General features: G+C 41.5%; 1 protein-coding gene across 1 annotated transcript in view; it reads right to left on the bottom strand.

Moving 5' to 3' along the window:
• The window catches only part of SUPV3L1 (Suv3 like RNA helicase), a gene marked incomplete at its 5' end in the record, with an annotated part of 34,774 nt that extends 11,175 nt beyond the window's left edge, over positions 1-23,599 (bottom strand). Inside the window, 10 exons of the mRNA XM_080693891.1 lie at positions 1,459-1,552; positions 2,305-2,485; positions 3,766-3,857; positions 7,895-7,972; positions 9,937-10,048; positions 11,197-11,365; positions 12,477-12,591; positions 15,549-15,656; positions 16,628-16,705; positions 23,329-23,599. Of these exons, the coding sequence (XP_080550017.1) occupies positions 1,459-1,552; positions 2,305-2,485; positions 3,766-3,857; positions 7,895-7,972; positions 9,937-10,048; positions 11,197-11,365; positions 12,477-12,591; positions 15,549-15,656; positions 16,628-16,705; positions 23,329-23,599 (1,298 nt within the window). The remainder of the gene's footprint in view (positions 1-1,458; positions 1,553-2,304; positions 2,486-3,765; positions 3,858-7,894; positions 7,973-9,936; positions 10,049-11,196; positions 11,366-12,476; positions 12,592-15,548; positions 15,657-16,627; positions 16,706-23,328) is intronic.

Below are 23,599 nucleotides of genomic sequence, written 5' to 3'. Positions count from 1 at the left end.
CTGTTTCCAAATAAAATATAAAATAGGTCTGGGAGTGTATCCTGGATGTAGAAGGGTTCCATCCCCAGTACCACCAAAAAAAAAAAAAAGTTAGCTGCTCCAGGTACAATGGCATGCACCTTTAGTCCCAGCTACTTGGGTAGCTGAGGCAAGAGGATCACTTGAGCCCAAGAGTTCAAGGTCAGTCTAGGCAACATAGCACGACATCATCTCAAAAAATTAAAAAAGTCAGGTGTGGTGGCGTACGCTTGTAATCCCAGAGCTTGGGAGGCTGAGATGAGGATCACACAGGTTTGAAGCTAGCCTCAGCTATTTAGTGAGGCTCTCAGCAACTTAGTGAGACCCTGTTTCCAAATGGAATATAAAATAGGTCTGGGAGTATAGCCCAGAGGTAGAAAAGCCTCTGGGTTCCACCCTCAGCACCAGCAAAAAAAAAAAAAAAAAAAAAAAAAAAGCTGCTGATAGCTCTTGATAAGAGCTGTTAATACTTCTTGGATTCATAAATGTATAGGAGCCTTTATTACCTGGAGAAGATACTTCAATTTAATGTTGTTACCCCAGATATAATAGTCAGTGCCACAAATATAAGCACTTACTTAGACACCTGCTGACTGAGAAACTGAAAATAAAGCAAGGTAATGACAGGTTAGCAGCAGCAGTGGGCAGCACTCAAAAGTCCCAGTGCAGCCGGGAGTGGTGGCATACACCTCTAATCCTAGTGTGAGTTTGGGATAGGAGGATTGCAGGTTAAAGGCCAGTCTTCTCAACTTAATGAGACCCTGTTTCAAAATAAAAAATGAAACCGGGCAAGGTGGTGCATGCTTGTAATCCCATACTTGGGAGGCTGAGAAGGAGGTTTGCAGTCAGGCTCAGCTACTTAGTGAGGCCCTTTGCAACTTAGTGAGACCTTCTTTCAAAATAAAAAATAAAATATAGGGGTGGTAGTGTAGCCCAGAGGCAGAATGCCCCTGGGTTCCATTCCCAGTATTGCAAAAAAGAGGGGCATGGTGGCACACATCTGTAATACCAGTACTTGAGAGGCTGAGACAGAAAGATCAGCCTCAGCAATTTAGTGCAGCTTTCAGAAACCTAGTGAGACTCTTGTTTCCAAATAAGAAATTTAAAACCCAACCTGAGGATGTAGCTTGGAGGTACAGTAACTCTGGATTCGACCCCCAATACCAAAACAAACAAACAAACAAACAAACAGGGCTTGGCGTATGGCTCAGAGAAAGAATGCCCCTGGGTTCAATCCCTAGCACTAAAAAGTAAAAAAAAGTCCTAGTGCTACATGAGATATATAAATATTATTCCTTTAATAGATGATAAGGCTCAAATCTATATTATAACTCCATTCTCTAAAGCAAAGTGTTTGGTCATTAATGCTAATATTGGAAACAAAACTGTCATTTAACCCACTGAGGTACCCACCATACGTATTCAAAACAAATTACTTACAAATTAAGTCCCATTCCGATTGCATCTGTAGCAACCAGGATTTTGCATGTATCACTGGGATCATTAAACTTTTTTGCTTGAGCAAGTTTGGTCCCTACAACAGAACAGTTGATGTTAAGTGAGTGCTTTCAGTCTTTCACTATAACGTGCTGAGCATATCTTGGAAACCCTCTCCCTCATTCTTTCTACTTTTATGGATAAAACTTTCATTGTTTCAAACTATTTCTTTACACCTCAAAGAATCACTTGCCCTCTATTTCCTTTTTTTTTTTTTTTTTTTTTTGGCAGTACTGGGGTTCCTGGAAATCCTTCTACCTCCGGGCTACACTCCCAGACCTATTTTTGTATTTTTATTTGGAAACAGGGTCTCTTAAGCCAGCGCGGCTGGCTTCGAACCTGTGCAATTCTCCTGTCTCCGCCTCCCAAGCACGCGGATTACAAGCGTGCACCACCACACCGGGCTATTTCCATTCTTTTAAATACCCCTCATGTAGTGACACAGTTTCCCACCACACTAGTCCTCGGAAAATGAGAACAGTTATTAGATTTCAGGACTACAACTTGAAGGGTACTAGCAGGTCCACATTTTAATGTCATTTCATAAGAAAATCATAAACTTAACATATAACACATAGTCTATATCAACAAATTAACAAGAGCTGTAAGTAAAGTACTTCTATTATATATAACAAATTACCAGTACATCAAGCAGCCTAATCAATACTTTTTACTAAATTTTCTATACACACACACACACACACACACACACACACATATATATATATATATCAACATAAATGGCAAAATAAGATTTTATATCCTGTCAAAATGGAAGTTAATGATTACCAGGTGGGAGACTGCCATATATAACAGCTGATTCCAATCCCCGAATTTCAATCTGTCGACTCACAGAATAAATATCATTCTTGCTAAAACAGACAATGCAGTCCCCAGGCCGAAGATTATCTAAAGATTCTAGTGCGTGATCCAGCACAGAAATGGGAGTGAGCCTCTGATAGTTTTGAACCTACAGTAAAGACATATGATAGTTAAATACTACATCCAAGTCAACTTCTTGTGCCTAATTAACTGAGAAGCTTGCAATCAACAGGAGCTAAAAACTTGTAAGTACCAACAGTTTTCAAAGGAAACAGAGAAAAAACATTCTGATATTACGAGTGTTCTCACTGGCCTTATTTTTGTGTGTGTGTGTGTGTGTGTGTGTGTGTGTGTGTGTGTGTGTGTGTGTGTTTTACGAGGGATGGAACCCAGGGGCATTCTACCTCTGAATTACACCCTATAATTTTTATTTTGAAAGAGGGTCTTTCTAGGTTGATGAGAGTCTCATCTTGCTGAGGCTGTCCTTAAGACCTGCAATCCTCCTGTCTCAGCCTCCCCAATAGTAGGATTACAAGCGTGAGCCACCATGCCCAGCTTTCACCAGCATTTTTAAATTAATAAAATGTCATAGAGTGCTTCATACATTTTCAAAGCATTTTCATGCATATTGATTTTCATGGCAATGTAGCAACTTCAAAGGGGTTGTTAATTGTTATTTCCCTTTTATGAATGAGTAAAAAATTAGGTCAGAAGCTCTTTTCAGTTTTAGCCTGCCATGATTTGCCTCCAAATACAAATCTAAAAACAGCAAAGCCCACAATGGAATCCAGAATTTCTTCCGCCACATTCCACTATCTCCCCCTGAAAACTGAACACAAAACTAAGACAATGGGTAACTACAAATATTTCTTGATCTCATTATAGAACCCTGGTAAAAAAGAAAAGCAGGACCTAAAAGAAACCAGTTACTTCCTACTCTAGGAATCTGCAAAAGGAATACAAATGGCATCTGACAACTAGACAAACAACTAAAGACCCCAATATGTGACATTCAAGACTTTTTATGGGTTTTGGGGTCTCAAATTCAATAGTCTTGACTTACTTAATTCAAAACTGATTTGCTCAAGCTCTAAAGGATTTTATGATGAAAAAGAATCTCCCAGGCTGGATATAGCTCAGTGGTACAGTAATTGCCTAGCATGTGCAAGGCCCTGGTTCAATCCCCAGCACTGAAAACAAAATAAAAAATAATCTCTCAGTATCTATGATCTTGGGGGCCTTAGGGTATGATGGGAACTCCATGAGAAGCTCACAAGATGAGGTATACAAGAAGGTCAACTATAAGAAAAACAAAGCTTTCTTTTCAGCTGGGCTCTGATGTGGCATGGTCTAGGGCCCGCAAGGCCACTGTGTAGACACTCTGGGCCCAGAGCCCCGTCACTTAGAATGAAGCCTATAGCCAAGTACCTCCACTTCCTCCCCAGTTGTGTATAAAAGCTCAGTGACCAGGTCAATAGCAGCAGATTCTCCACACAAATGCACTTCTTCGGCACACAGTCCTGCAAATGCACAGGAGATTTTTTAATTTTTTATTTTAAATACATAATTAAATATTACATGTAACAAAAATACTTTACATTTACTTGCCTATTGTTTTATAACCTACCAGATGTTTTTGGTGATATTGTCTCTTTGATGCAAACTTCAAAACAATGACTGCCTCACCAGGCAACCCCATTTTTATCAATCTCAAGTTTCTTTTCTTTTCTTTTCTTTTTAGTACTGGGGATTGAACCCAAAAGCATTCTATCTCTGAGCTCCACTCCTAGAGTGATTTTATTTCTTATTTGGAAACAAGGTCTTGCTGGGTTGCTGACGGCCTCACTAAGTTGCTGAGGTTGGCTTTGAACCTATGATCCTCCTGTTTCTGCCTCCCAAGTACTGGGATTACAGGTGTGTGCCACCACACCCGGCTAATCTCAAGGTTCTTAAATTGCTCCAGGCCAAGGTTTCCACCCTATTATAGGGTGAAGCCAGCCAGGTCTAGAGCCTGGGATTCTGATGCTTAGTCCTGAACATTAGTCTAATACTTAAATTTTTTCAAATTAGGCTCCATGGAATCACTGAGGTACCTCAGAGGTTGGGAGCTGGAGGAAAAAAAGTAACTCTAAGCTCTTTACAGCTGAACAGATTCCCTTTCATCTTTTTTTGTTTTTGCGGTATCAGGGATGGAACCCTGGGGTACTCTACCTCTGAGCAACAACCCCAGCCCTATTCTGTATTCTTTATTTTGAAACAGGGTCTTACTTTTTTATTTTATTTTATTTTTGTGGTACTGGGAGTGGAACCCAGGCGCTTTCTACCTCCAGGCTACACTCCCAGACCTGTTTTATACTTTATTTGGAAACAGGGTCTCACTAAGTTGCTGAGAGTCTCACTAAGTAGCTGAGGCTGGCTTCGAACCTGTGCGATCCTCCTGTCTCAGCCTCCCAACAGCGGGGATTTTACAAGCGTGTGCCACCACGCCCGGGGAAACAGGGTCTTACCGAGTTTCATAGAGCCTACTAAGTAGCTAAGGCTGGCTGTGAACCACAATCCTCCTGTCTCCGTCTCTCAAATGCTGGGTTTACAAGCATGTGCCACCACACCTGTCTCCCCTTGTATCTATTTTATAACACGTTTCAATGCAAACTCTTTGAAGAAGAGTTCAATTATTTGTTTTAAAGTTTGAATACATGCTGGGTGTGCCAGGCATGGTGGCGCATGCTTGTAATCCCCGCGCTTGGGAGGCTGAGACAGGAGGATGGCACAGGTTCAAAGCCAGCCTCAGCTACTTAGTGAGGCTCTCAGCAACGTAGTGAGATCCTGTTTCCAAATAAAATATAAAACAGGTCTGGGAGTACAGCCCGGAGGTAGAAATCACCTGGGTTCCACCCCCAGTACAAAAAAAAAAAAAAAAAAAAAAAAAGAAAGAAAGAAAGAAAAAGAAAAGGAAAAAGAAAACACGCAGGCATGGTGGTACACTGTAATCCCAGTACTTGGGAGGCTGAGACAGGAGGATCTGGGTTTGCAGCCAGCCTTAGCTACTTAGTAAGGCTCTCTGCAACTTAGTGAGACCCTGTTTCAAAATAAAAAATCAGGCTGCTGGGGCTGTAGCTCAGAGGTAGAATGCCCCTGGGTTCAATACCCAGCACCACACACACACACACACACACACACACACACACACACACACACACACAAAACCAAAGCCAGCTATAGTGATGCATACTTATAATTCTAGCACTTGGAAAGCTGAGAAAAAAAAATTGCAGGTTTGAAGCCAGCCTAAGGGCTGTCAGCAACTTATCAAGACCCTGTTTCCAAATTAAAAAAAAAAAAAAAAAAAAGGGTTAGGGATGTACCCCTAAGGGTACACACGCACACAATGAAAACAAAAATTCACTCCATGCCTGTAATCCCAGTACTTGGGAGGCTGAGGCAGGAGAATCACAGGTTTGGTGTCAGCCTCAGAAACTTAGCAAAGATCTGTTTAAAAATTTAAAAATTTTGAAAAGGGCTGGAGTATAGCTGAGAAACAGAATGCCTCTGAATTCAATTCTCAGTACCAAACAAAACAAAACAAATGACTCCAACATTAAAAGTCCACATCCATGGACTTCAATAACACCACTTTTAAGAAGAACCTATCTTAAGAAATAATAATAAACAAGTAAAAACTAAAATGCTACTGCCCCAAAATACTTTATTGCACTATAAATAGTGGGGAAAATGTTTAACTCTATGGAACAATTTATGCAGTTAATGTTAATACGTGGCATAAAAAAAGTCTATGAAGTAATAGAATAAAAAATAACAAAATACAAAACTGTATGTTCTCAAAACACTGTATGTGGCCAGGCATGGTGACACATGCTATAATCCCAGCATTTGGGAGGCTGAGACAGAAGGATTGCAGTTCACAGACAGCCTCATCTACTCAGTGAGACCCTGTTTCAAAGTAAAGAATAAAAAATAGGGCCGGGGGGTGGAGGGGCGGCATAGCTTGAAGATAGAATGCTCCTGGGTTCCATCCCCAGTACCACAAAACAAAACAAAACAAAACAAAAAAACCCATACGCGTAAGAAAAAAGACTGGCAAGAAACATACCAAAACATTAATAGTAATTATGTGAATATGACAAGACTTGAAACTGTTTTTTTGGTAGTGCTAGGAATCAAACACCACATCCAGTGTTCTTCATTTTTAAAATAATATTTAAGCCAGGCATGGCTGTGCACACTTGGGAGTACTTGGGAGGCTCAGACAGGAGAATCAGAGGTTCTTAGCCAGTCCCAGCAACTCAGTGAGGCCCTCCTTAACTTAGTGAGACCCTATTTCAAAATAAAGAATAAAAAATAAGGGTGGGGGTATAGCTCAGAGATAGAATGCCCCAGGGTCAATTAAAAAAAAAAATTACAAAACAAGGCCAAAGCCAGTCATAGTGGCGCACGCTTTGTAATCCCAGCATTTGGGAGGCTGAGACCATAAAATCACAGTTCGTGGACAGTCTCAGCTACTTAGCAAGGCCCCTTGCAACTCAGTGAGACCCTGTTTCAAAAATAAAGCAAGCCAGGTGTGGTGGCGCACGCTTGTAATTCCAGCATCCGGGAGACTGAGCCCGGAGGATCCTGGTTTGCAGACAGCCTCAGCTACTTACTGAGGCCTTCTACAACTTAGTGAGACCCTGTTTCAAAATAAAGAATACAAAATAGGACAAGGGGGTATAGCTTGGAGGTCAAATGCCCCTGGGTTCCATTCCCAGACCCACAAAAAATAAAAAATAAAAAAAGAAAGAAACTAAAACAGGACTGGGTGTGCACCTCAGAGGTACAATGCCCCTGCGTTCCATCCCCAGTACCACAAAAAATAAAATAAAATAAAATAAAATAAAATAAAATAAAATAAAATAAAATAAAATAAAATAAACAAGGCCGGGCTTTGTTGCATATTCTAGTGCTGGAGAGGCTGGGAAATGAGGATTGAAGCCAGCAAAGGCCTACATTAACTTAGCAATACTCTAACTGTCGTGTGGTGGTGCACACCTGTAATCTCAGTACTTGGGAGGCTAAAAAGGAGGATCACAGATTTGAGGGCCGCTTCAGCAGTATAGACTCTCAGTAACCTAGCAAGATGATGTTTAAAACAAAAAATAAAAAGGGGTGGGGTGTAATTAGGAGGTAGAATGGCTCTGGGTTTAATCCTCAGTACCATAAAAAAAATAAAATTAATATAAACTTAAAAACCTCACATTTCAAACCTCCCTCCCCTTTTTTGCAGTACTGGGGATTGAACCCAGAGGCATTCTACCTTGGAGCTACACACCCACCCCTATTTCTTATCCTTTATTTTCAAACAGGGTCTCCTCTTGTCTCAGCCTCCCAAGTACCCAGATTACGAGCATTTGACCCCATGACTGGCTTCACTTCAGAGTTTTTTGATTAACTACTGTCAAAGAGAGAGAATCCAGCTGAGTGCTTGGCAATGTCAAACAGATTAAATAAGTCTCAGTGCAGATGTCACAAGCTCAGTTTTACAAGAACGAAGACCACCAACCTAGAAGTGCTCTGGTCCACGCCCATCCTCTGGCTGGGTCTCTAATCATTTGAATTTCATCAATTACGGCCACTTCATCTTTAAATTAAAAAAGTTATCATGAGCAATACAATCTACTTAAATAGTATTATAAATAAATTTTAATATCAAAACTCCAATACCATCACAGAGTAGAAGGCAAGTACCTACATTTCCAAGGACAAGGAGTAGAAAGACAGCCCTTCATTTACTGATAGAGCATCCCTACAATGGGAAGCCAGACGGCACTTAGGAGCAGAATGTGAAGTGGGGGTGTAATTACTTGGGCCTCGGGTTTGATCATTCTTAGTGGTTGTAAGCCCTTTGTTATGGTAAAAAATCAGTGCATACCATATTTTCCTATGGCAAAAATACTTCCAACAAAATTATTTTATTCTCTGTAAGTCATATATATTGTATTTTTTTCTTCCCTAAATACTAAGGAACTGAGATGAGAACATTAAACAAAGCTAATTTTATAATGAAAAACCATCAGATTAAAACTTATTTTAATCTGGACATATATAAAAAGGACTAGAAAAGAGGGGGAAGAAGAGGACATTTTTATTTGTAAACTTGTATGCTATTTAAATTTTTACAATGTATTACTTCTATTTAAATGTTTACAATGAGCTGGTGTGGTGGCGCATGCTTGTAATCCCTTGCTTGGGAGGCTGAGACAGGAGGATCGCACTGGTTCGAAGCCAGCTTCAGCTACTTAGTGAGGCTCTCGGCAACTTAGTGAGACCCTGTTTCCAAATAAAGTATAAAATAGGTCTGGGAGTATAGCCCAGAGGTAGAAAGCCTCTGAGTTCCACCCCAGTACCACCATAAATAAATAAATAAATAAATAAATAAATAAAAATAAATGTTTACAATGTATTACCTTGACATACACTTTTTTTTAATTTCAAAAAAATTTTTTGCAGTACTGGGGATGGAACCCAGGGATATTCTATCTCTGAGCTACACCCCCAGCCCTATTTTTTCTTTATTTTGAAACAGGGTCTCACACTAAGTTGCAAAGGGCCTCACTAAGTACTGAGGCTGGCCTAGAACCTCGATCCTTCTGCTCAGCCTCCCAAATGCTGGCATTACAAACGTGCACCACCAGGCCCAGCTTACACTATTTTTTTTAAACTACTAAGTTGATTAGAAAGTGAAAAAAAACAAATTAGTAATTAGTAAATAATGTGCAATCCCTATTTTATTTAATATACATACTCATAATACACATACAACTATATACACAACAGGATTAACACTTGCTGCTTCTGAATAGGTAGGACTGGAAAATTATGTATATTTGTTTTCTCTTTACTTGTTTACATATTTATATTTTAGAAAGTAAAGATATAATTGCTATATTACATAAATAAAAAGTTAATTTTCACTTAAAATGTTTTCTGAAATATTTAAGTAGGTCATAGCAGCACTGTATAGAATAGGTAAAATTTTTAGGCAATCTAAATATCCTTTAGTGGGGGAATAAATAGTTTTAGTGGGGAATGAATAATTTTTTTCATAAGAAGGAATACTATATAACAGTTTAAATGAATACACTTAAACTATATAGGTATCTCAACTAGACTAGGTCTACAATAATGTTGCATGGAGTTAAAAAGTTGCACACAGTAAGAAAATATAATCATACAAGTATTTTAAACACAACCAAGCAACATATATCAATGAAATAAAAGGGAGAAGAAATAATACATCAAATACTTAATAGCAGTTAGGTCAAAACAGGGGAGAAGAAAACTGAGCAGTGGTACAAAAGCACCTTCAGCTATACTTATTAACATTAAGAAAAAAATTTAAGCTCTTTTAAGAGAAAAAAAAATAAACACTTAGAAACAAGCATGACAATGTTTGGCATTTATAATTGGTGGCAGGCAGTAGATATTTGTTGTATTATTTTTTCCAGATTTTTAATGTTTTCTCATAATAAAAAACTTTGTAAGTTCAACTGTATTTTAAAGTTAAAAATACAAATCCTAAGTTTTTAAATGGCATGTACATACATGGTGTTGTGACACTGCACATCTCAACAGTGCAAGCAACGTGGGCGGCCTGCTTCCCATCTGTGTCCACTGTCACCCGCTCCTCGCCTGTCACCAGGTCACACGGCACACCCTGGGATAACAGAGACACTGCCACTTTGAGAATAACAAAAGTAGTCATGGATGCTTAATAGAGTGTTCTCTCCATCATCATCAAATTTATTTAAAAGCTGATATAAAATATCCTCAATACCTTTTTTTTTTTCCGGTACTGGGGATGGAATACCTCCGAGCTATACCCCCAGGCCTATTTTTTATTCTTTATTTTATTTTGGTACTGGAGATGGAACCCAAGGGCTTTCTACCTCTGGGCTACACTCCCAGACCTATTTCTATTTTATTTGGAAACAGGGCCTCACTAAGTTGCTGAGAGCCTCACTAAGTAGTAGCTGAGGCTGTTCGCGAACTGGGATCCTCCTGTCTCAGCCTCCCAAATGTTAGAATTACAAGTGTGCACCACCACACCGGCTTGCATTTTTTTTCTTTTTTATAACAGCACAAAGAACTACTTTCTTACATAGGTAAATTGGAGATATCTCAAAAGCAAAAGGAAAATTAAACATCATAACAGCAGTTGTTAACTCTGAGAAGGCAAAGGAGTTGAGAGAAAGTTAGGAGGTTTGAACTAATCATTAATTTTTTTCAAAAAGTAAATGAAACAAGCTAGGTCTGATCAAGTTGAGTAGTGAATTCAAGGTTATTTGTATGTTACTCTCTGCACTTCTCTCTACATATGAAATGTTCTATAATATTTTATTCATTCTACTGCATATATTATTTTGCATTTTTGGGGGGTGCCGAAGACCATTCTACTTCTGAGCTATACCTCCAACCTTTTTATTTTGAAACAAGATCTTATCCATTGCTGAGACTAGCTCAAACTTGCAATCCACCTATCTCAGTCTCCCAAGTACTGGGATTAAAGGTATGTACCACCATGCCTGGCTATTTTCTCACATTTTAAATCTCTGAAATCAGGATGTATCTTAAGTACTGACGGTATGCCAGAGCTCAGTTGGCAGCAACTTTTTCTTTCTTAATTGTACATATAAGATAGTACTTCTTACAACTTAGAGCTTCTTTAGGTGCAAAAAATAAGATAATTTTTGTTAGTAGGAAGTTACTACATACGCTTTATCCCATTGTCCAACTTCATGCCCAAAACAGAAAATATACAAGAAGAGGAAAAAAAAAAAAGCAACTATTTGGCAATGTACTGACAGCAGCATTACTCTTTTCGAAGATCTCATGTGCCAGTAATTTTAAAGGGCCACAATACACTCCAGATTTTGCTGACAAGTATTTCTGGATTGCATGGTAAGTCTTTCCACTGTTTGTGGGGCCTGAATGGAATATTATCTTCCGCTGTATGGCTCTGGCCTCTGGGTACCTAAAACATAGATAAACAGCTTAATTCCATAACTTCAAAATTTATCCTGGCAGAGATATCAACTGAATAGATTCCAAATGAAGCAGTCTCTTAACAAGATAAGTCTTTGAAAAACTAAACAACTGGGTTCATATCTAGATTAAAAATATTACTCATTTCCAAACATTGCATTAACTAACTAGTGAACACAGATCCCATAATGCAAATTAATGTCTTGGATCTTTTCCCAACTGTCCAAAATTTTTCCTCAGGAGTTACTAAAAATAAGTTTAAACTGCTATCAGTTCCATAGATATGGTCATATCATTCCTGCAGCTCTAAACACAAGACCCTAAAAGCAAATATTCCCAGGCCTCTGAATTTCAACATATTCAACTTGAGTAACGAGGCCTTCTGCTTCTGGCCACGATGGACTAACTGGCAGCGAGAGACCAGACCTAACCCCCATAAGCAAATGCAAACCTTGGCAAAATGTATGCTGTAGCTGTATGGGGCCGTGCAGAACAGGCAGCATGGGACTGAAGAAGGGGATGCTGGAGATGAGCCCCACTGCACCCGGCAGCATGCGGGGCAAGTAGAGAATAGTCCCACTGAACGAAGGAGGTCAAGCTCAAAGCTGTTGAAGCAGCTGGGTTTTGAAGAGCAGAGTATGAAAAAACAGGAAGTACTGAGGGAGAAGAGAGCCCTGAAATCTGTGTGGACCTTGAGCCAAATCATGGCTGAACACGGGCCAGGTGAGAATGGGTAGGGCCTACAAGAGAGTGGCCCACCAAGGATCTGAGCGGTCTCCAAGAAGCCTTGAGGTGCTAGGAAATGCTACTACTCCAACTGAGGCAGCAGGAAGGTCACAACTTAGATGCAGGGACAATACCCCCAAACAGGGCTCCTTCAGATCTGTCCTAACAAAACCTAAGCCCAAGCTTGATCAGGATCAAGGAGAGACTCCAGTTAACTGCCTTACAGAACACATTGCCTGTTTTCTCAAGGAAAAGGACACAATCAGATTCCTTATAATTTGTCATCCAGCATATAATGTCAACAATATATACTAATCATTAGTCTCCCCAAATTAGGAACTGAAAATTTCAAATCCACAAATGAAGGAACTAACCAGTTAGGTGGCAATCTTAAGTCACTGATTTTTCGGAGATCATCTTTACATTCCAACACAGGAAATATCTGTTTGGCATGTCTCAAGAAAAATGGAAATAGATCATCCACATGAGCTGGAAAGGAAAACAATGCATTAACACGTGCAATTGACATGTTGTCCACAACTGAACAAAGTGAAGTCTTTTTCTTAGTGGGGTAAATGGCGGGGGGGTCACTGCCAGAATAAGAAGAAAACCTGTAGAATAGGACAATCTATACTTTTCTGGAATCTTGCTTTGTCTTGCATTTTCCTCCAAATTTCACTTACATTTCTAGGAAAGCAGAAACCTGGCTATCAATCTCCTGTATTCTTCTTCTTCTTCTTCTTCTTTTTTTTTTTTTTTTTTTGCTGTTCTGGAAATGGAACCCTGGGGCAATCTACCTCTGATCTATACCCTCGGTCCTATTTTTTTTTTTAGTCCTTTTTTTTTTTTTTTTTTTTGTGGTCCTGGGGATGGAATCCAAGCTATATCTTCAGCCCTATTTTTTATTCTTTACATTCTCACGGAGTTGCAAAGGGCCTCACTAAGTAGCTGAGGCTGGCCTTGAACTGTGATCCTCCTGTCTCAGCCTCCCAAATGCTGGGATTACACGCGTGCACCACCACGCCCGGTATCTTTTTATTTTTTGAAACAGGGTCTCACTGAGTTGCAAAGGGCCTCACTCAGTAGCTGAGGCTGTCTTTGAACTGTGATCCTCCGGTCTTCACCTCCTGAATCCTGGGATTACAAGCGTGTGCCACCACACCCGGCCCCAATCCCTGTATTCTATTATTCCAGTGCAAAGAGGCAAATACTAGCATTGATGAAAGTTAAATTTAAGAATAAAGAACTTGCCAGGTGTGGTGGCAAACACCTATAACCCCAGTACTTGGGAGGATGAGACAGGAAGAGTGCAGGCTTGAGGCTAGTGCATGGGAAATTAGTGAGACCCTGTTTAATAATAAAATAAAATAGGGCTGGGAGGGTGTGCCTCAAGAGGTTAGAATGCCCCTGAGTTTAATCCCTAGCTACATACAAAACCGTAAAGAACTCAAAAGGGTGGAGATATATCTGAGAGATACAACATTAGCCTAGCATATACAAGGCCCAGGTTTAATCCTGAGCACCACTAATAATAAAAAACAAATACTCCAGGCATGGTGGCGCAAGATTGCAATCCCAGCATTTGAGAGGCTGAGACTGGAGGATTGCGGTTCGTGGACAGTCTCAGCTACTTAGGCCTTCCACAACTTAGTGAGACCCTGTCTCAAAATAAAAAATAAAAAAATAGTAGGAGTTGTAGATTGGAGGTCAAATGCCCCTGGATTCCATCCCCAGACCTGCAAAAATATTAAATAAATAAATAAATAAATAAATAAATAAATAAATATGAACATATACATTATAGAGTAGGCCTGCAGGTACACGAAGTGAGTTAAAGGTGCACATATTTTGTGTGTGTACTGGAGACTGAACCCAGGGTCATGCACCTGTGAAGCATGTGCTTTTCCCTGGAGCTACATTTCCTAGCCTATGTTACTTTTTTTTGGTACTGGGGATTGAACCCAGGGGAATTCTACCTCTGTTTTTTTTTTTTTTTTTTTTGTGGTACTAGGGATAGAACCCAAGGGCATTCTACCTCTGAGCTACACCCCTAGCCCTATTTTTTATTTTGAAACAGGGTCTCACTGAGTTGTGGAGGGGCTGTCCATGAACCGTGATCCTCCTGTCTCAGCCTCCCAAATGCTGAGATTATAAGCATGTGCCACCATGACCGGTTTAATTCTTTATTTTAAAACAGGGTCTAATGCCAGGCGTGGTGGCGCACGCTTGTAATCCCCGCGCTTGGGAGGCGGAGACAGGAGGATCCTGCAGGTTCGAAGTCAGCCGTGCTGGCCTAAGAGACCCTGTTTCCAAAAAAAAAATAGGTCTGGGAGTGTAGCCCAGAGGTAGAAGGGCTTCCAGGAACCCCAGTACCACAAAAAAAAAAAAAAAAAAAAAGGGTCTAAGATGCAGAGGGCCTCACTAAATAAATGAGGCTGGCCACAAACCTGTGATCCTCCTGTCTCAGTCTCCCAAGTACTAGGATTACAAGTATGTGCCACATGCCTGGCTGACTATGTTTATATATAGCAAAGAACAGATGGTAATAAATCAAAGCTCCAGTCTAAGACATATTCATGACATTAATAACTAGCTGAGGAACCCAAGAAAAAAGTAAAGTGAAGCCAGGCATGGTGGCACATGCTTGTAATCTCAGTACTTAGGAAGCTGAGATAGGAGGATCCAGGTTCACGGCTAGCCTCAGCTATTTAGTGAGACTCTTAGCAATTTAGTGAGACCTGAGTTCCTTCCCCAGCGCCACAGAAAGAAAGAGAGAAAGAAAGAAAGAAAGAAAGAAAGAAAGAAAGAAAGAAAGAAAGAAAGAAAGAAAAGTGACCTAAAAGGTTTCTTATGAAAGCACTAAATTGTTTACAGAGGATGTCACCAAGACCTATACTGTTTTTTGTTTTTGTTTTTGTTTTTGTTTTTTGTACCAGGGACTGAATCCAGGGGCATTCTACCTAGCTATTTATTTATTTATTTATTTATTTATTTATTTATTTAGCAGTACTGGGGGTGGAACCCAGAGGCTTTCTACCTCCGGGCTATACTCCCAGACCTTTTTTGTATTTTATTTGGAAACAGGGTCTCACTAAGTTGCTGAGAGCCTCACTCAGTAGCTGAGGCTGGCTTCGAACCTGTGTGATCCTCCTGTCTCAGCCTCCCAAGCACGGGGATTATAAGCGTGCGCCACCACGCCCGGCTCTCTATTTTATTTTTATTTTGAAGCAGGATCTAGCTAGGTTGATGAGAGCCTCACTCCTTGCTGAGGCTGTCCTTGAACCTGCGGTTCTCCTGTCTCAGCTTCCCATGTACTGGGATTACAGGCATGTGCCACCATGTCCAATTTACCAATACCTACTCTAAAACAAGCCCTGCTAGAAAAATAAAGCATGGGAAGAAACAGCTTATTCAACAGGATTTAAAAAAATCTTCTAAACACTTACCTGCACTGAAGCAAATGTCATTCAAAACAATGTGAATGTCCACATCCAGAGACTGAGACTGCATAATATAATTTCTAAAACTTATGAAAGCTTGATGGAAGAGACGAGCTGTGGACAACAAAATTAAAATATGTAAGACTTAATTTTCATTTTCAATCTCATTTTATTTTACGGTACTGGGGGTGGATCCCAGGGGCTTTCTACCTCAGGGTTATACTCCCAGACCTATTTTATATTTTAATTTGGAAACAGAGTCTCACTAAGTTGCTGAGAGCCTCACACTAAGTAGCTGAGGCTGGCTTCGAACCTGTGTGATCCTCCAGTCTCAGCCTCCCAAGCGCGGGGATTACAAGTGTGCGCCACCACACCCGGCTTCAATCTTATTTTTTTTTTCCATCTGGGGATGGAACTCAGGGGCATTTGACCTCCAAGCTACACCCCCTGCCCTATTTTTTTATTCTTTATTTTGAAACCGGGTCTTACTTAGTTGCAGAGGGCCTCACTAAGAAGCTGAGGCTGTCCACAAACCGCGATCCTCCGGTCTCAGCCTCCCGAACGCTGGGATTACAAGCGTGCACCACCACGCCCGGCTCCAATGTGTCTTTTAAAAATTTTTTTTTAGGCCAGGCGTGGTGGCGCACGCTTGTAAAACCCGCACTTGGGAGGCAGAGACAGGAGGATCGCGCAGGTTCGAAGCCAGGCGCGTGCTCTGGCTTAAGAGACCCTGTTTCCAAATAAAAATACAAAATAGGTGTCTGGGAGTAGAGCCCGGAGGGAGAAGGGCTTCCAGGAACCCCAGTACCACCAAAAAAAAAAAAAAAAAAAATTTTTTTTTGATACTATAACTAGATTATGATCTAGGCTAAAGTTGAAATCCCAGCACAACAGGAAGGCAGGCTAACACGCAGCTCACGGGCCATGAAGCCTGGCTCACCAGTCTCCCACAGGGAAGAAGCAAAGGTCAGAGACTGGCCTCCAGACTACAACTGCGTCCTTGCTTCTGGGCCATGAGGTCCCACATACTGATGAAGCTAAACTCTCAGGAAGCAACACATCTATAGTGATGCTATTGGCCTTACCGTCAAGTCCGTAATCAGCACCCAGTTTCTGAATTTCTTTCCTTTTATAAAACTTGTCTAAGATCTTCTTTACTTCATCTAGGGAAAGATACAAAAATTTAACATTTGCTTTCTACTTCAGAAAAATGTCCAAAGACAAAAGAAAATTTAAGTTCTAACAATAAAAACAGTTTAATGAGCACTGCATGAAGTTGAAGGTTTTAGTTGATCCTTCTTTATGGATTAATGTGTGATGGAGTATCTAGAAAAATGATAGTCAATAATACGACATCCTTGTTGTACTACAGAAGAACGGACAAGGGAAAACCAGTTCAGAGCTAAGCTTTGGCTTTTTCAGGCCACGTTTAGATAACCATGCTTGGTTTCATTTATTTACATTCTGTACGTTAAATAGCAAGCAGCTAAAATAAATCCAGAAAGACAACCAAGATGGCAAGGACCAGATCACCACACCCTTATGCAAACAACTAAAGGAGCCAGGATGATCTAGAATTTGAGATTTTAAGAACATGTTCCTCTTACTTGCTCTAGATGGCCTAAGGTGGTGGGAGAGAAAGGTAGAAGATTCCAATGGGATTAACACAAAGAACTTCTTAATACTTAGAACAGCAAAAAGAGAGCTGGGCATGGTGGTGCATGCTTGTAATCCCCGTACTTGGAAGGCTGAGACAGGAGGATCACAAGTTCCCAGCCAGCCTCAGCAATTTATGAGGCCTTTTGCAACTCACTGAGACACTGTTCAAATTAAAAAATAAAAAATAAATAAAATAAAAAATAGGGCTAGGGGTGTATCTCAGAGGTAGAATGCCCCTGAGTTCAATTTCCAGTACTGCAAAAACTAAATAAACAAACAAATAAATAAAAATAAAGGCAAAAAGAAATTGCGCCTCCCAAAAGTCAAAGTTCCTGGTCACCAGAAGCACAGTCAAGAGTTGGATGGCTGTATTTCAAGAGTAACAGGAGAGCTAGCCAGGTGTGGTGATGCACACCTGTAATCCCAGTATTTGGGAGGCTGAGACAGGAGGATCACAGATTCAAAGGCAGTCCCAGTGCTTTAGCAAAACCCTAAGCAATTCAGAGACCCTGTTTCAAAATAAAAAATAACAAGAGCTGAAGGCATAGCTCAGAAGCAGAATGTCCCTAAATTCAACGCCCCCAGCACCAAAATAAACAATAGGAGTAATAGTAGAGCTGGGCATAGTCATAAATGCCTATAATCCCAGCTACCCTGGTGGCTGAGACACGAAGAATCTCAAGTATAAGGATGGCCTGGGCAACCTGGCAAGTCCCTATTGTAAAATAAAGGGCTGTGGATGTAATTCAGCAGTAGAGTGCTTATCTAACATGTGTGAGGCCCTGGGTTCAATCTCTAGTCCTGGAGAGACGGAGATGGAGAGAGACAGAGAGAGACAGAGACAGAGACAGAGACAGAGACAGAGAGAGAGAGAGAGAGAGGAGAGATTCAACAGGGGAAGTTGAATTAAATGCCTGAAGTAATATGCCACTTTATTTTTGTGTGTGTGTGGGTGTGGGAATGGAACCTAGGAGCATTCTACCTCTGAGCTACACCCCCTGCCCTATTTTTTATTCTTTATTTTGAAACAGGGTCTCACTAAGTTGCAGAGGGCCTCACTAAGTAGCTGAGGCTGTCCATGAACAGTGATCCTCTAGTCTCAGCCTCCCAAATGCTGGGATTAAAAGCGTGCGCCACTACACCCGGCGTAATATGCCACTTTAAGTCAAGAATTTTTATAGGTAGCTTTTTTTTTTTTGTGGGCGTGGTGGCACAGGCCTGTAATCCCAGTTCTTGGGAGGCTGAGACAAGAGTATCACAGATTCAGTCAGCCTCAGAAAGTTAGCAAAAACGTCCTTCAAAATAAAAAATAAAATAGGACTGGGGGTATAGCTCAGAAGTAGAATGCTCCTGGGTTCAATCCCCAGTAATACACATACACGACATATAGTAACATGTGCAACACATAATCACAACTCTCTCTCACACATACGTTCACAACATGCAAACAGCCAACAGATAAAATGTTGTCACTAATCATCAGGGAAATGGAAATTAAATTAAGCCATAGTGACATATTAGCATATACCTGTTAGAATGGCTATAAAGAAAAAGAAAGATACCATGTGTTCACAAGGGTGCAGAGAAAAGGAAACTTCTGTGTAAGTAAAATGGAACATTTTTCAGCCTTAAAAAAAAAAATTCTGTCCTTTGAGACAACATGGAAGAACCCAGAGAATATTATGCTAAGTGAAATAAACCAGGAAAAGACAGATACTGCATAATGTCACTTACATGTGGGAATCAAAAAAAGCAAACTCAAAAAAGTAGAAAGTAGAATGGTGACTACTGGAGGCAGGTAGAGTTGGCTGAAAAGGGTAAGTGCAGATGTTCATCAAAGAGAACAGTTTATTTATTTATTTTGGAACTAGGGACGGAACCAGAGGCATTCTACTTCCAAGTTATCTGGAGATAGGGTCTCACTAAATTGCTGAGACTGGCTTTGAACCTGCAATCTCCTCTTTTAACCTCCCAAGTACTGAGATTACAAGCATGTGCCACCATGCCCAACTTAAAGTGTACAGTTTAGATACACAGGAAGAATAAGTTTTAGCACTACTGCATATAATAAGTAAGGTACTGTATATTTCAAAATTACTAAGAATACAAAAATAAGTATATACGGTGATAGATTTGCTATTTAGCTTCATTTAATCACTCCACAATGTGAACATATATCAAAACATCATATTGTACATCATAACTGTACACAACTATTTGTCTTTTTTTTTTTTTTTTGGTGGTGGTGGTACTGGGGTTCCTGGAAGCCCTTCTACCTCCGGGCTATACTCCCAGACCTACTTTTTATATTTTTATTTGGAAACAGGGTCTCTTAAGCCAGCACAGCTGGCTTCGAACCTGCCCGATCCTCCTGTCTCCGCCTCTCAGGGATTACAAGCGTGCACTACCACGCCCGGCCACTATTTGCCATTAAAAAAAAAAAAAAAAATTTAAGATGGGTTTAAGCTGGTGCATACCTACAATCCCTGTACTTGGGAGGCTGAGACAGAAATATCACAGGTTTTTTTGTTTGTTATTGTGATACTGGGGATTGAACCCAGGGTCATTCTACCTCCAAAATATACCATCCCACAGCCCTTTTTTTTATTTTGAAACAGGTCTTGCTAAATTGTAACAAGTCTCACTGAGTTGCTGAGGCTGGACCTAATCTCCAGTTCTCCTGTCTCAACCTCTCAAACCCTGGGATTATGTGCCACCACACACAGCAGAACCCCAAGTCTGAGGACAGCCTCAGCGACTGACTTAGCAAGACTCAGCAACCTAGTGAGACCCTGTTTCAAAACAAAAAATAGAAAGGGCTGAGATGTAGCTCAGAGGTAGAATGCCCCTTGGTTAAATACGCAGTACCCCAAAAAAATTATAAATGAAAGCACTACTGGGGTACATGAGGCAGGAGGAACCGTATGTGTCAAGGCCTGGAACAGAGGTATATGTCATCCAGATGGCTGAAGCACAGGAAGTAAATTGCAAGGAGGCTGGAGAAGAACCAAGTCACATCTAGCAGCACCTTACGGGCTACAGCAAGACCTGGGGGCCAGCAGGGTGGCTCAAGCCTATATTCTCAGCACCAAGGAAGCTGAGACAGGAGGATCACAGGTTTGAGGACAGCCATAGCAATTTAGCAAGACCCTATTTCAAAATTAAAACTAAGAAGGGCTGAAGGTGTAGCTCAGAAGTAGAATGCTCCTAGGTTCAATCCCTAGTACAAAAAATAAAAATAAATAAATAAAGGAAGAGGGAACCTTTTAAACTAGAAAAAATGAAGAATACATAAATGATTTTTAGCAGAGGAAAAGGATTAGATCTTTTCAAAACAACATTTTGACTGCAAAATGGAACAGAAAGATCAAAGGTATGTGAGGAGCCGCATAAGAGGCTACCCCACCAATCCAGTGGAAAAAGAGAGGATTTTTGGCTGGTAATTTAGGCCAATTTGGTGGCAGTGGAAGAGAAAAGTAAATGAATTTCTGAGACAGAATTAACAAGACTTGTCAACTGGACTTTATGACTACTAACTGTAGGGGGCAAAGAATGAGAAGAACCAAGATCATCAGGTTTTTTTGTTTGTTTGTTTTTGTTTTTTTGGTGGTACTGGGGGTGGAACCCAGGGGCTTTCTACCTTCAGGTTATACTCCTGGACCTATTTTATGTTTTATTTGGAAACAGGGTCTCACTAAGTTGCTGAGAGCCTCACTAAGTAGCTGAGGCTAGTTTCAAACCATTCCAATCCTCCCGTCTCAGCTTCCCAAGTGCGGGGATTACAAGCATGTGCCACCAAGCCCAGCGATCATCAGGTTTTTTACCTGAGTGCCTGAAAAAGGAGCAGGTTAGGAGGAAGATATATTGTCTTGGGCAAGCTGAGGTGAGGGTTATGTAAGAAACCCAAGTGGAGATACCTGGTAGGCAGCTATATAGGTGAAGGGTGAATGAGAGAGAAAGCTCCACGGTAGAGACAGGGTCTGAGAAATACTGACTTTAAGGGCAAAGAAGAAAATGAGACACTCTGTTACAAGACCATCGAATAAGGCAAAGGGACACAGGACAGATCCTTGAGGGATACCAACTTTCCTGGCAGGAAGCAGGCAACAGAGATGGAGCAGTGACAGCTTCTGGTACCAATAGCTATGTGTACCCAGTTTCAGAATAAAAAATAAAAAAGGGCTAGGGATATAGGTTGGGAGTAGAATGCCCCTGAATTCAATTCCCAGTGTCAAAAAAAAAAAAAAAATAGTTACTAAAGCCAGGTGTGGTGGTGCACGCTTGTGATCCCAGCATTTGGGAGGCTGAGACCACAAGTTCGCAATTCACGGCAGCATCAGCTACTTAGTGAGGCCGTCCGTAACTTAATGAGACCCTGTTTCAAAATAAAGAAAAGTAGAGCAGGAGGTGTAGCTCAGAAGTAGAATGCCCCTGGGTTCCATCCCCAGACCCGCAAAAAAAAAAAAAAAAAAAGTTACTAAAATAATACAGTCCCCAACTCCAAGTACAGTGAAAGGCCTTGCTTAGCACTGGCTTGGAAAAAGTCAAGAATAACAGCCCAGAGTGATGGTATAGGCCTGGAATCCCAACTACTCAGAAGGCTGAGGCAGAAGGATTACTTAGGCCCAGAAGTTGGAGGTCTCCCTGGGTAACAGACTATCTCAAAGTAGAAGGAGGAGAAAAAGAAAAAAATGATATATGCTGGGAATTGCACATTTTTAATGAAAATCCTGGATTCTCTGAAAAAACAAGATTTGACCCATGTCGTGCTGTTGTATCTTCAAATTGCAACTAGAGGCACCAATGTTGCTTGTTAAAGTGAACTGACCAAAGAAAGTTCCTGGATAGCTAGTACCCAGGAGAGCTGGGGCATTCCCTCAGGGTCCCAGAGGAAACCGCTCACTTTCTCATCATCTAAGTCCAATCGCAGCCATCTTATACAAAACGCCCCTCGAAAACATTTACACAAGCTGGGCATGGTAGTGCATGCCTGCAATCCCAGTATTTGGGAGGCTGAGACAGGAGGATTACAGGTTCTCAGCTACTTAATGAGACCCTGTTTTGAAATATAGAATAAAAAACAGGGCTGGGAGTATAGCTTGGTGGTAGAATGCCCCTGGGTTCAATCCTCAAAAAAAAAAAATAAAAATAAAAATAAAAAAAGGAGGAGGAGAAGGAGGGGGAAGAAGTAGAAGAAGGAGGAGGAGGAGGAGAAATTTACACACCTCTGTCAAACCGGAGGAGGAGGAGGAGGAGGAGGAGGAGGAGGAGGAGGAGGAGGAGGAGGAGAGAAAGAAATTAATTTACACACCTCTGTCAAACCAAGAAAGAAAGAAAGAAAGAAAGAAAGAGAAAGAAAGAAACAAAGAAATTTACACACCTCTGTCAAACCGGAGGAGGAGGAGGAGGAGGAGGAGGAGGAGGAGGAGGAGGAGGAGGAGGAGGAGGAGGAAAGAAAGAAAGAAATTAATCTTACACACCTCTGTCAAACCAAGAAAGAAAGAAAGAAAGAAAGAAAGAAAGAAAGAAAGAAAGAAAGAAAGAAAGAAAGAAAGAAAGAAATTTACACACCTCTGTCAAACCCACCCAAAGTTTTAGGGACAAAACCCACTACAGCTCATCATCACTGATGTTATATGCTTTTGCTTCTCCTGGAGCCTGGGATGATCAGGACACCCACCACCTTTGGCAAGGACACCTTTTATCAATTCTACCTCGTTCTACAGTGGATTATCCACCTGACAGTCCTCTCAGCAGACCGTGCGTCTGGAGAGGAGATCATGATCTCTTTCCTCTTGGTACCCAGAAGCAAACTAACAGCATCAGGTTCGCGTCTGCGCCCGGTCAATGACACGAAGGATCCTGAAAGAAATCCTTCTCGGGCTTCTCACTGCCTCGTTCCTTTACCCCTCTCGTAAGCACTAGAAAAAGTGATCGACCACCCGAAGAGCGACCAAAAGAAAGGTCTCAACACACGGGGCTTAACCGCGTGGGACGATGGGTTGGCTACACTCCCCAGGGTCGAAGGGCTCGCCACCCGAGGGAGGGAGCCGCTGCGAGCAGAGACGACGCTCGGGGATCGGTCACCAGGGGAGGGACGGCTCCCCGCCGCCGGCTCCGCACTCACTCTTGTCCAGAGGCTGGGTCAGCTCGGCCCCGACGTCGCCATCGGCGCTGGGGCCCTGCGGCTTCACCGTCAGGGGAACGAACAGAGACGTGTTCGGGGCTTTGGAGCCCCCAGAGGCGGAGGAGGCGGCAAGGGCTGGAACGCCGCGCCCCGGGGCCCCGGGAAGGGGCCCGAGGTGGGCGCCGAGGGCAGAGCAGACGGCCGCCCTTGGGCCAGCCTGGCGCCCCGCAGGGAGCCGCGCCCACAGCAGGGCACACCGGGGCAAGGACAT

The sequence above is a fragment of the Muscardinus avellanarius genome (assembly GCF_963383645.1).
Source record: "Muscardinus avellanarius genome assembly, chromosome: 4".
NCBI lineage: Eukaryota > Metazoa > Chordata > Mammalia > Rodentia > Gliridae > Muscardinus > Muscardinus avellanarius.
This window is presented reverse-complemented; position numbering and strand designations above follow the sequence as displayed.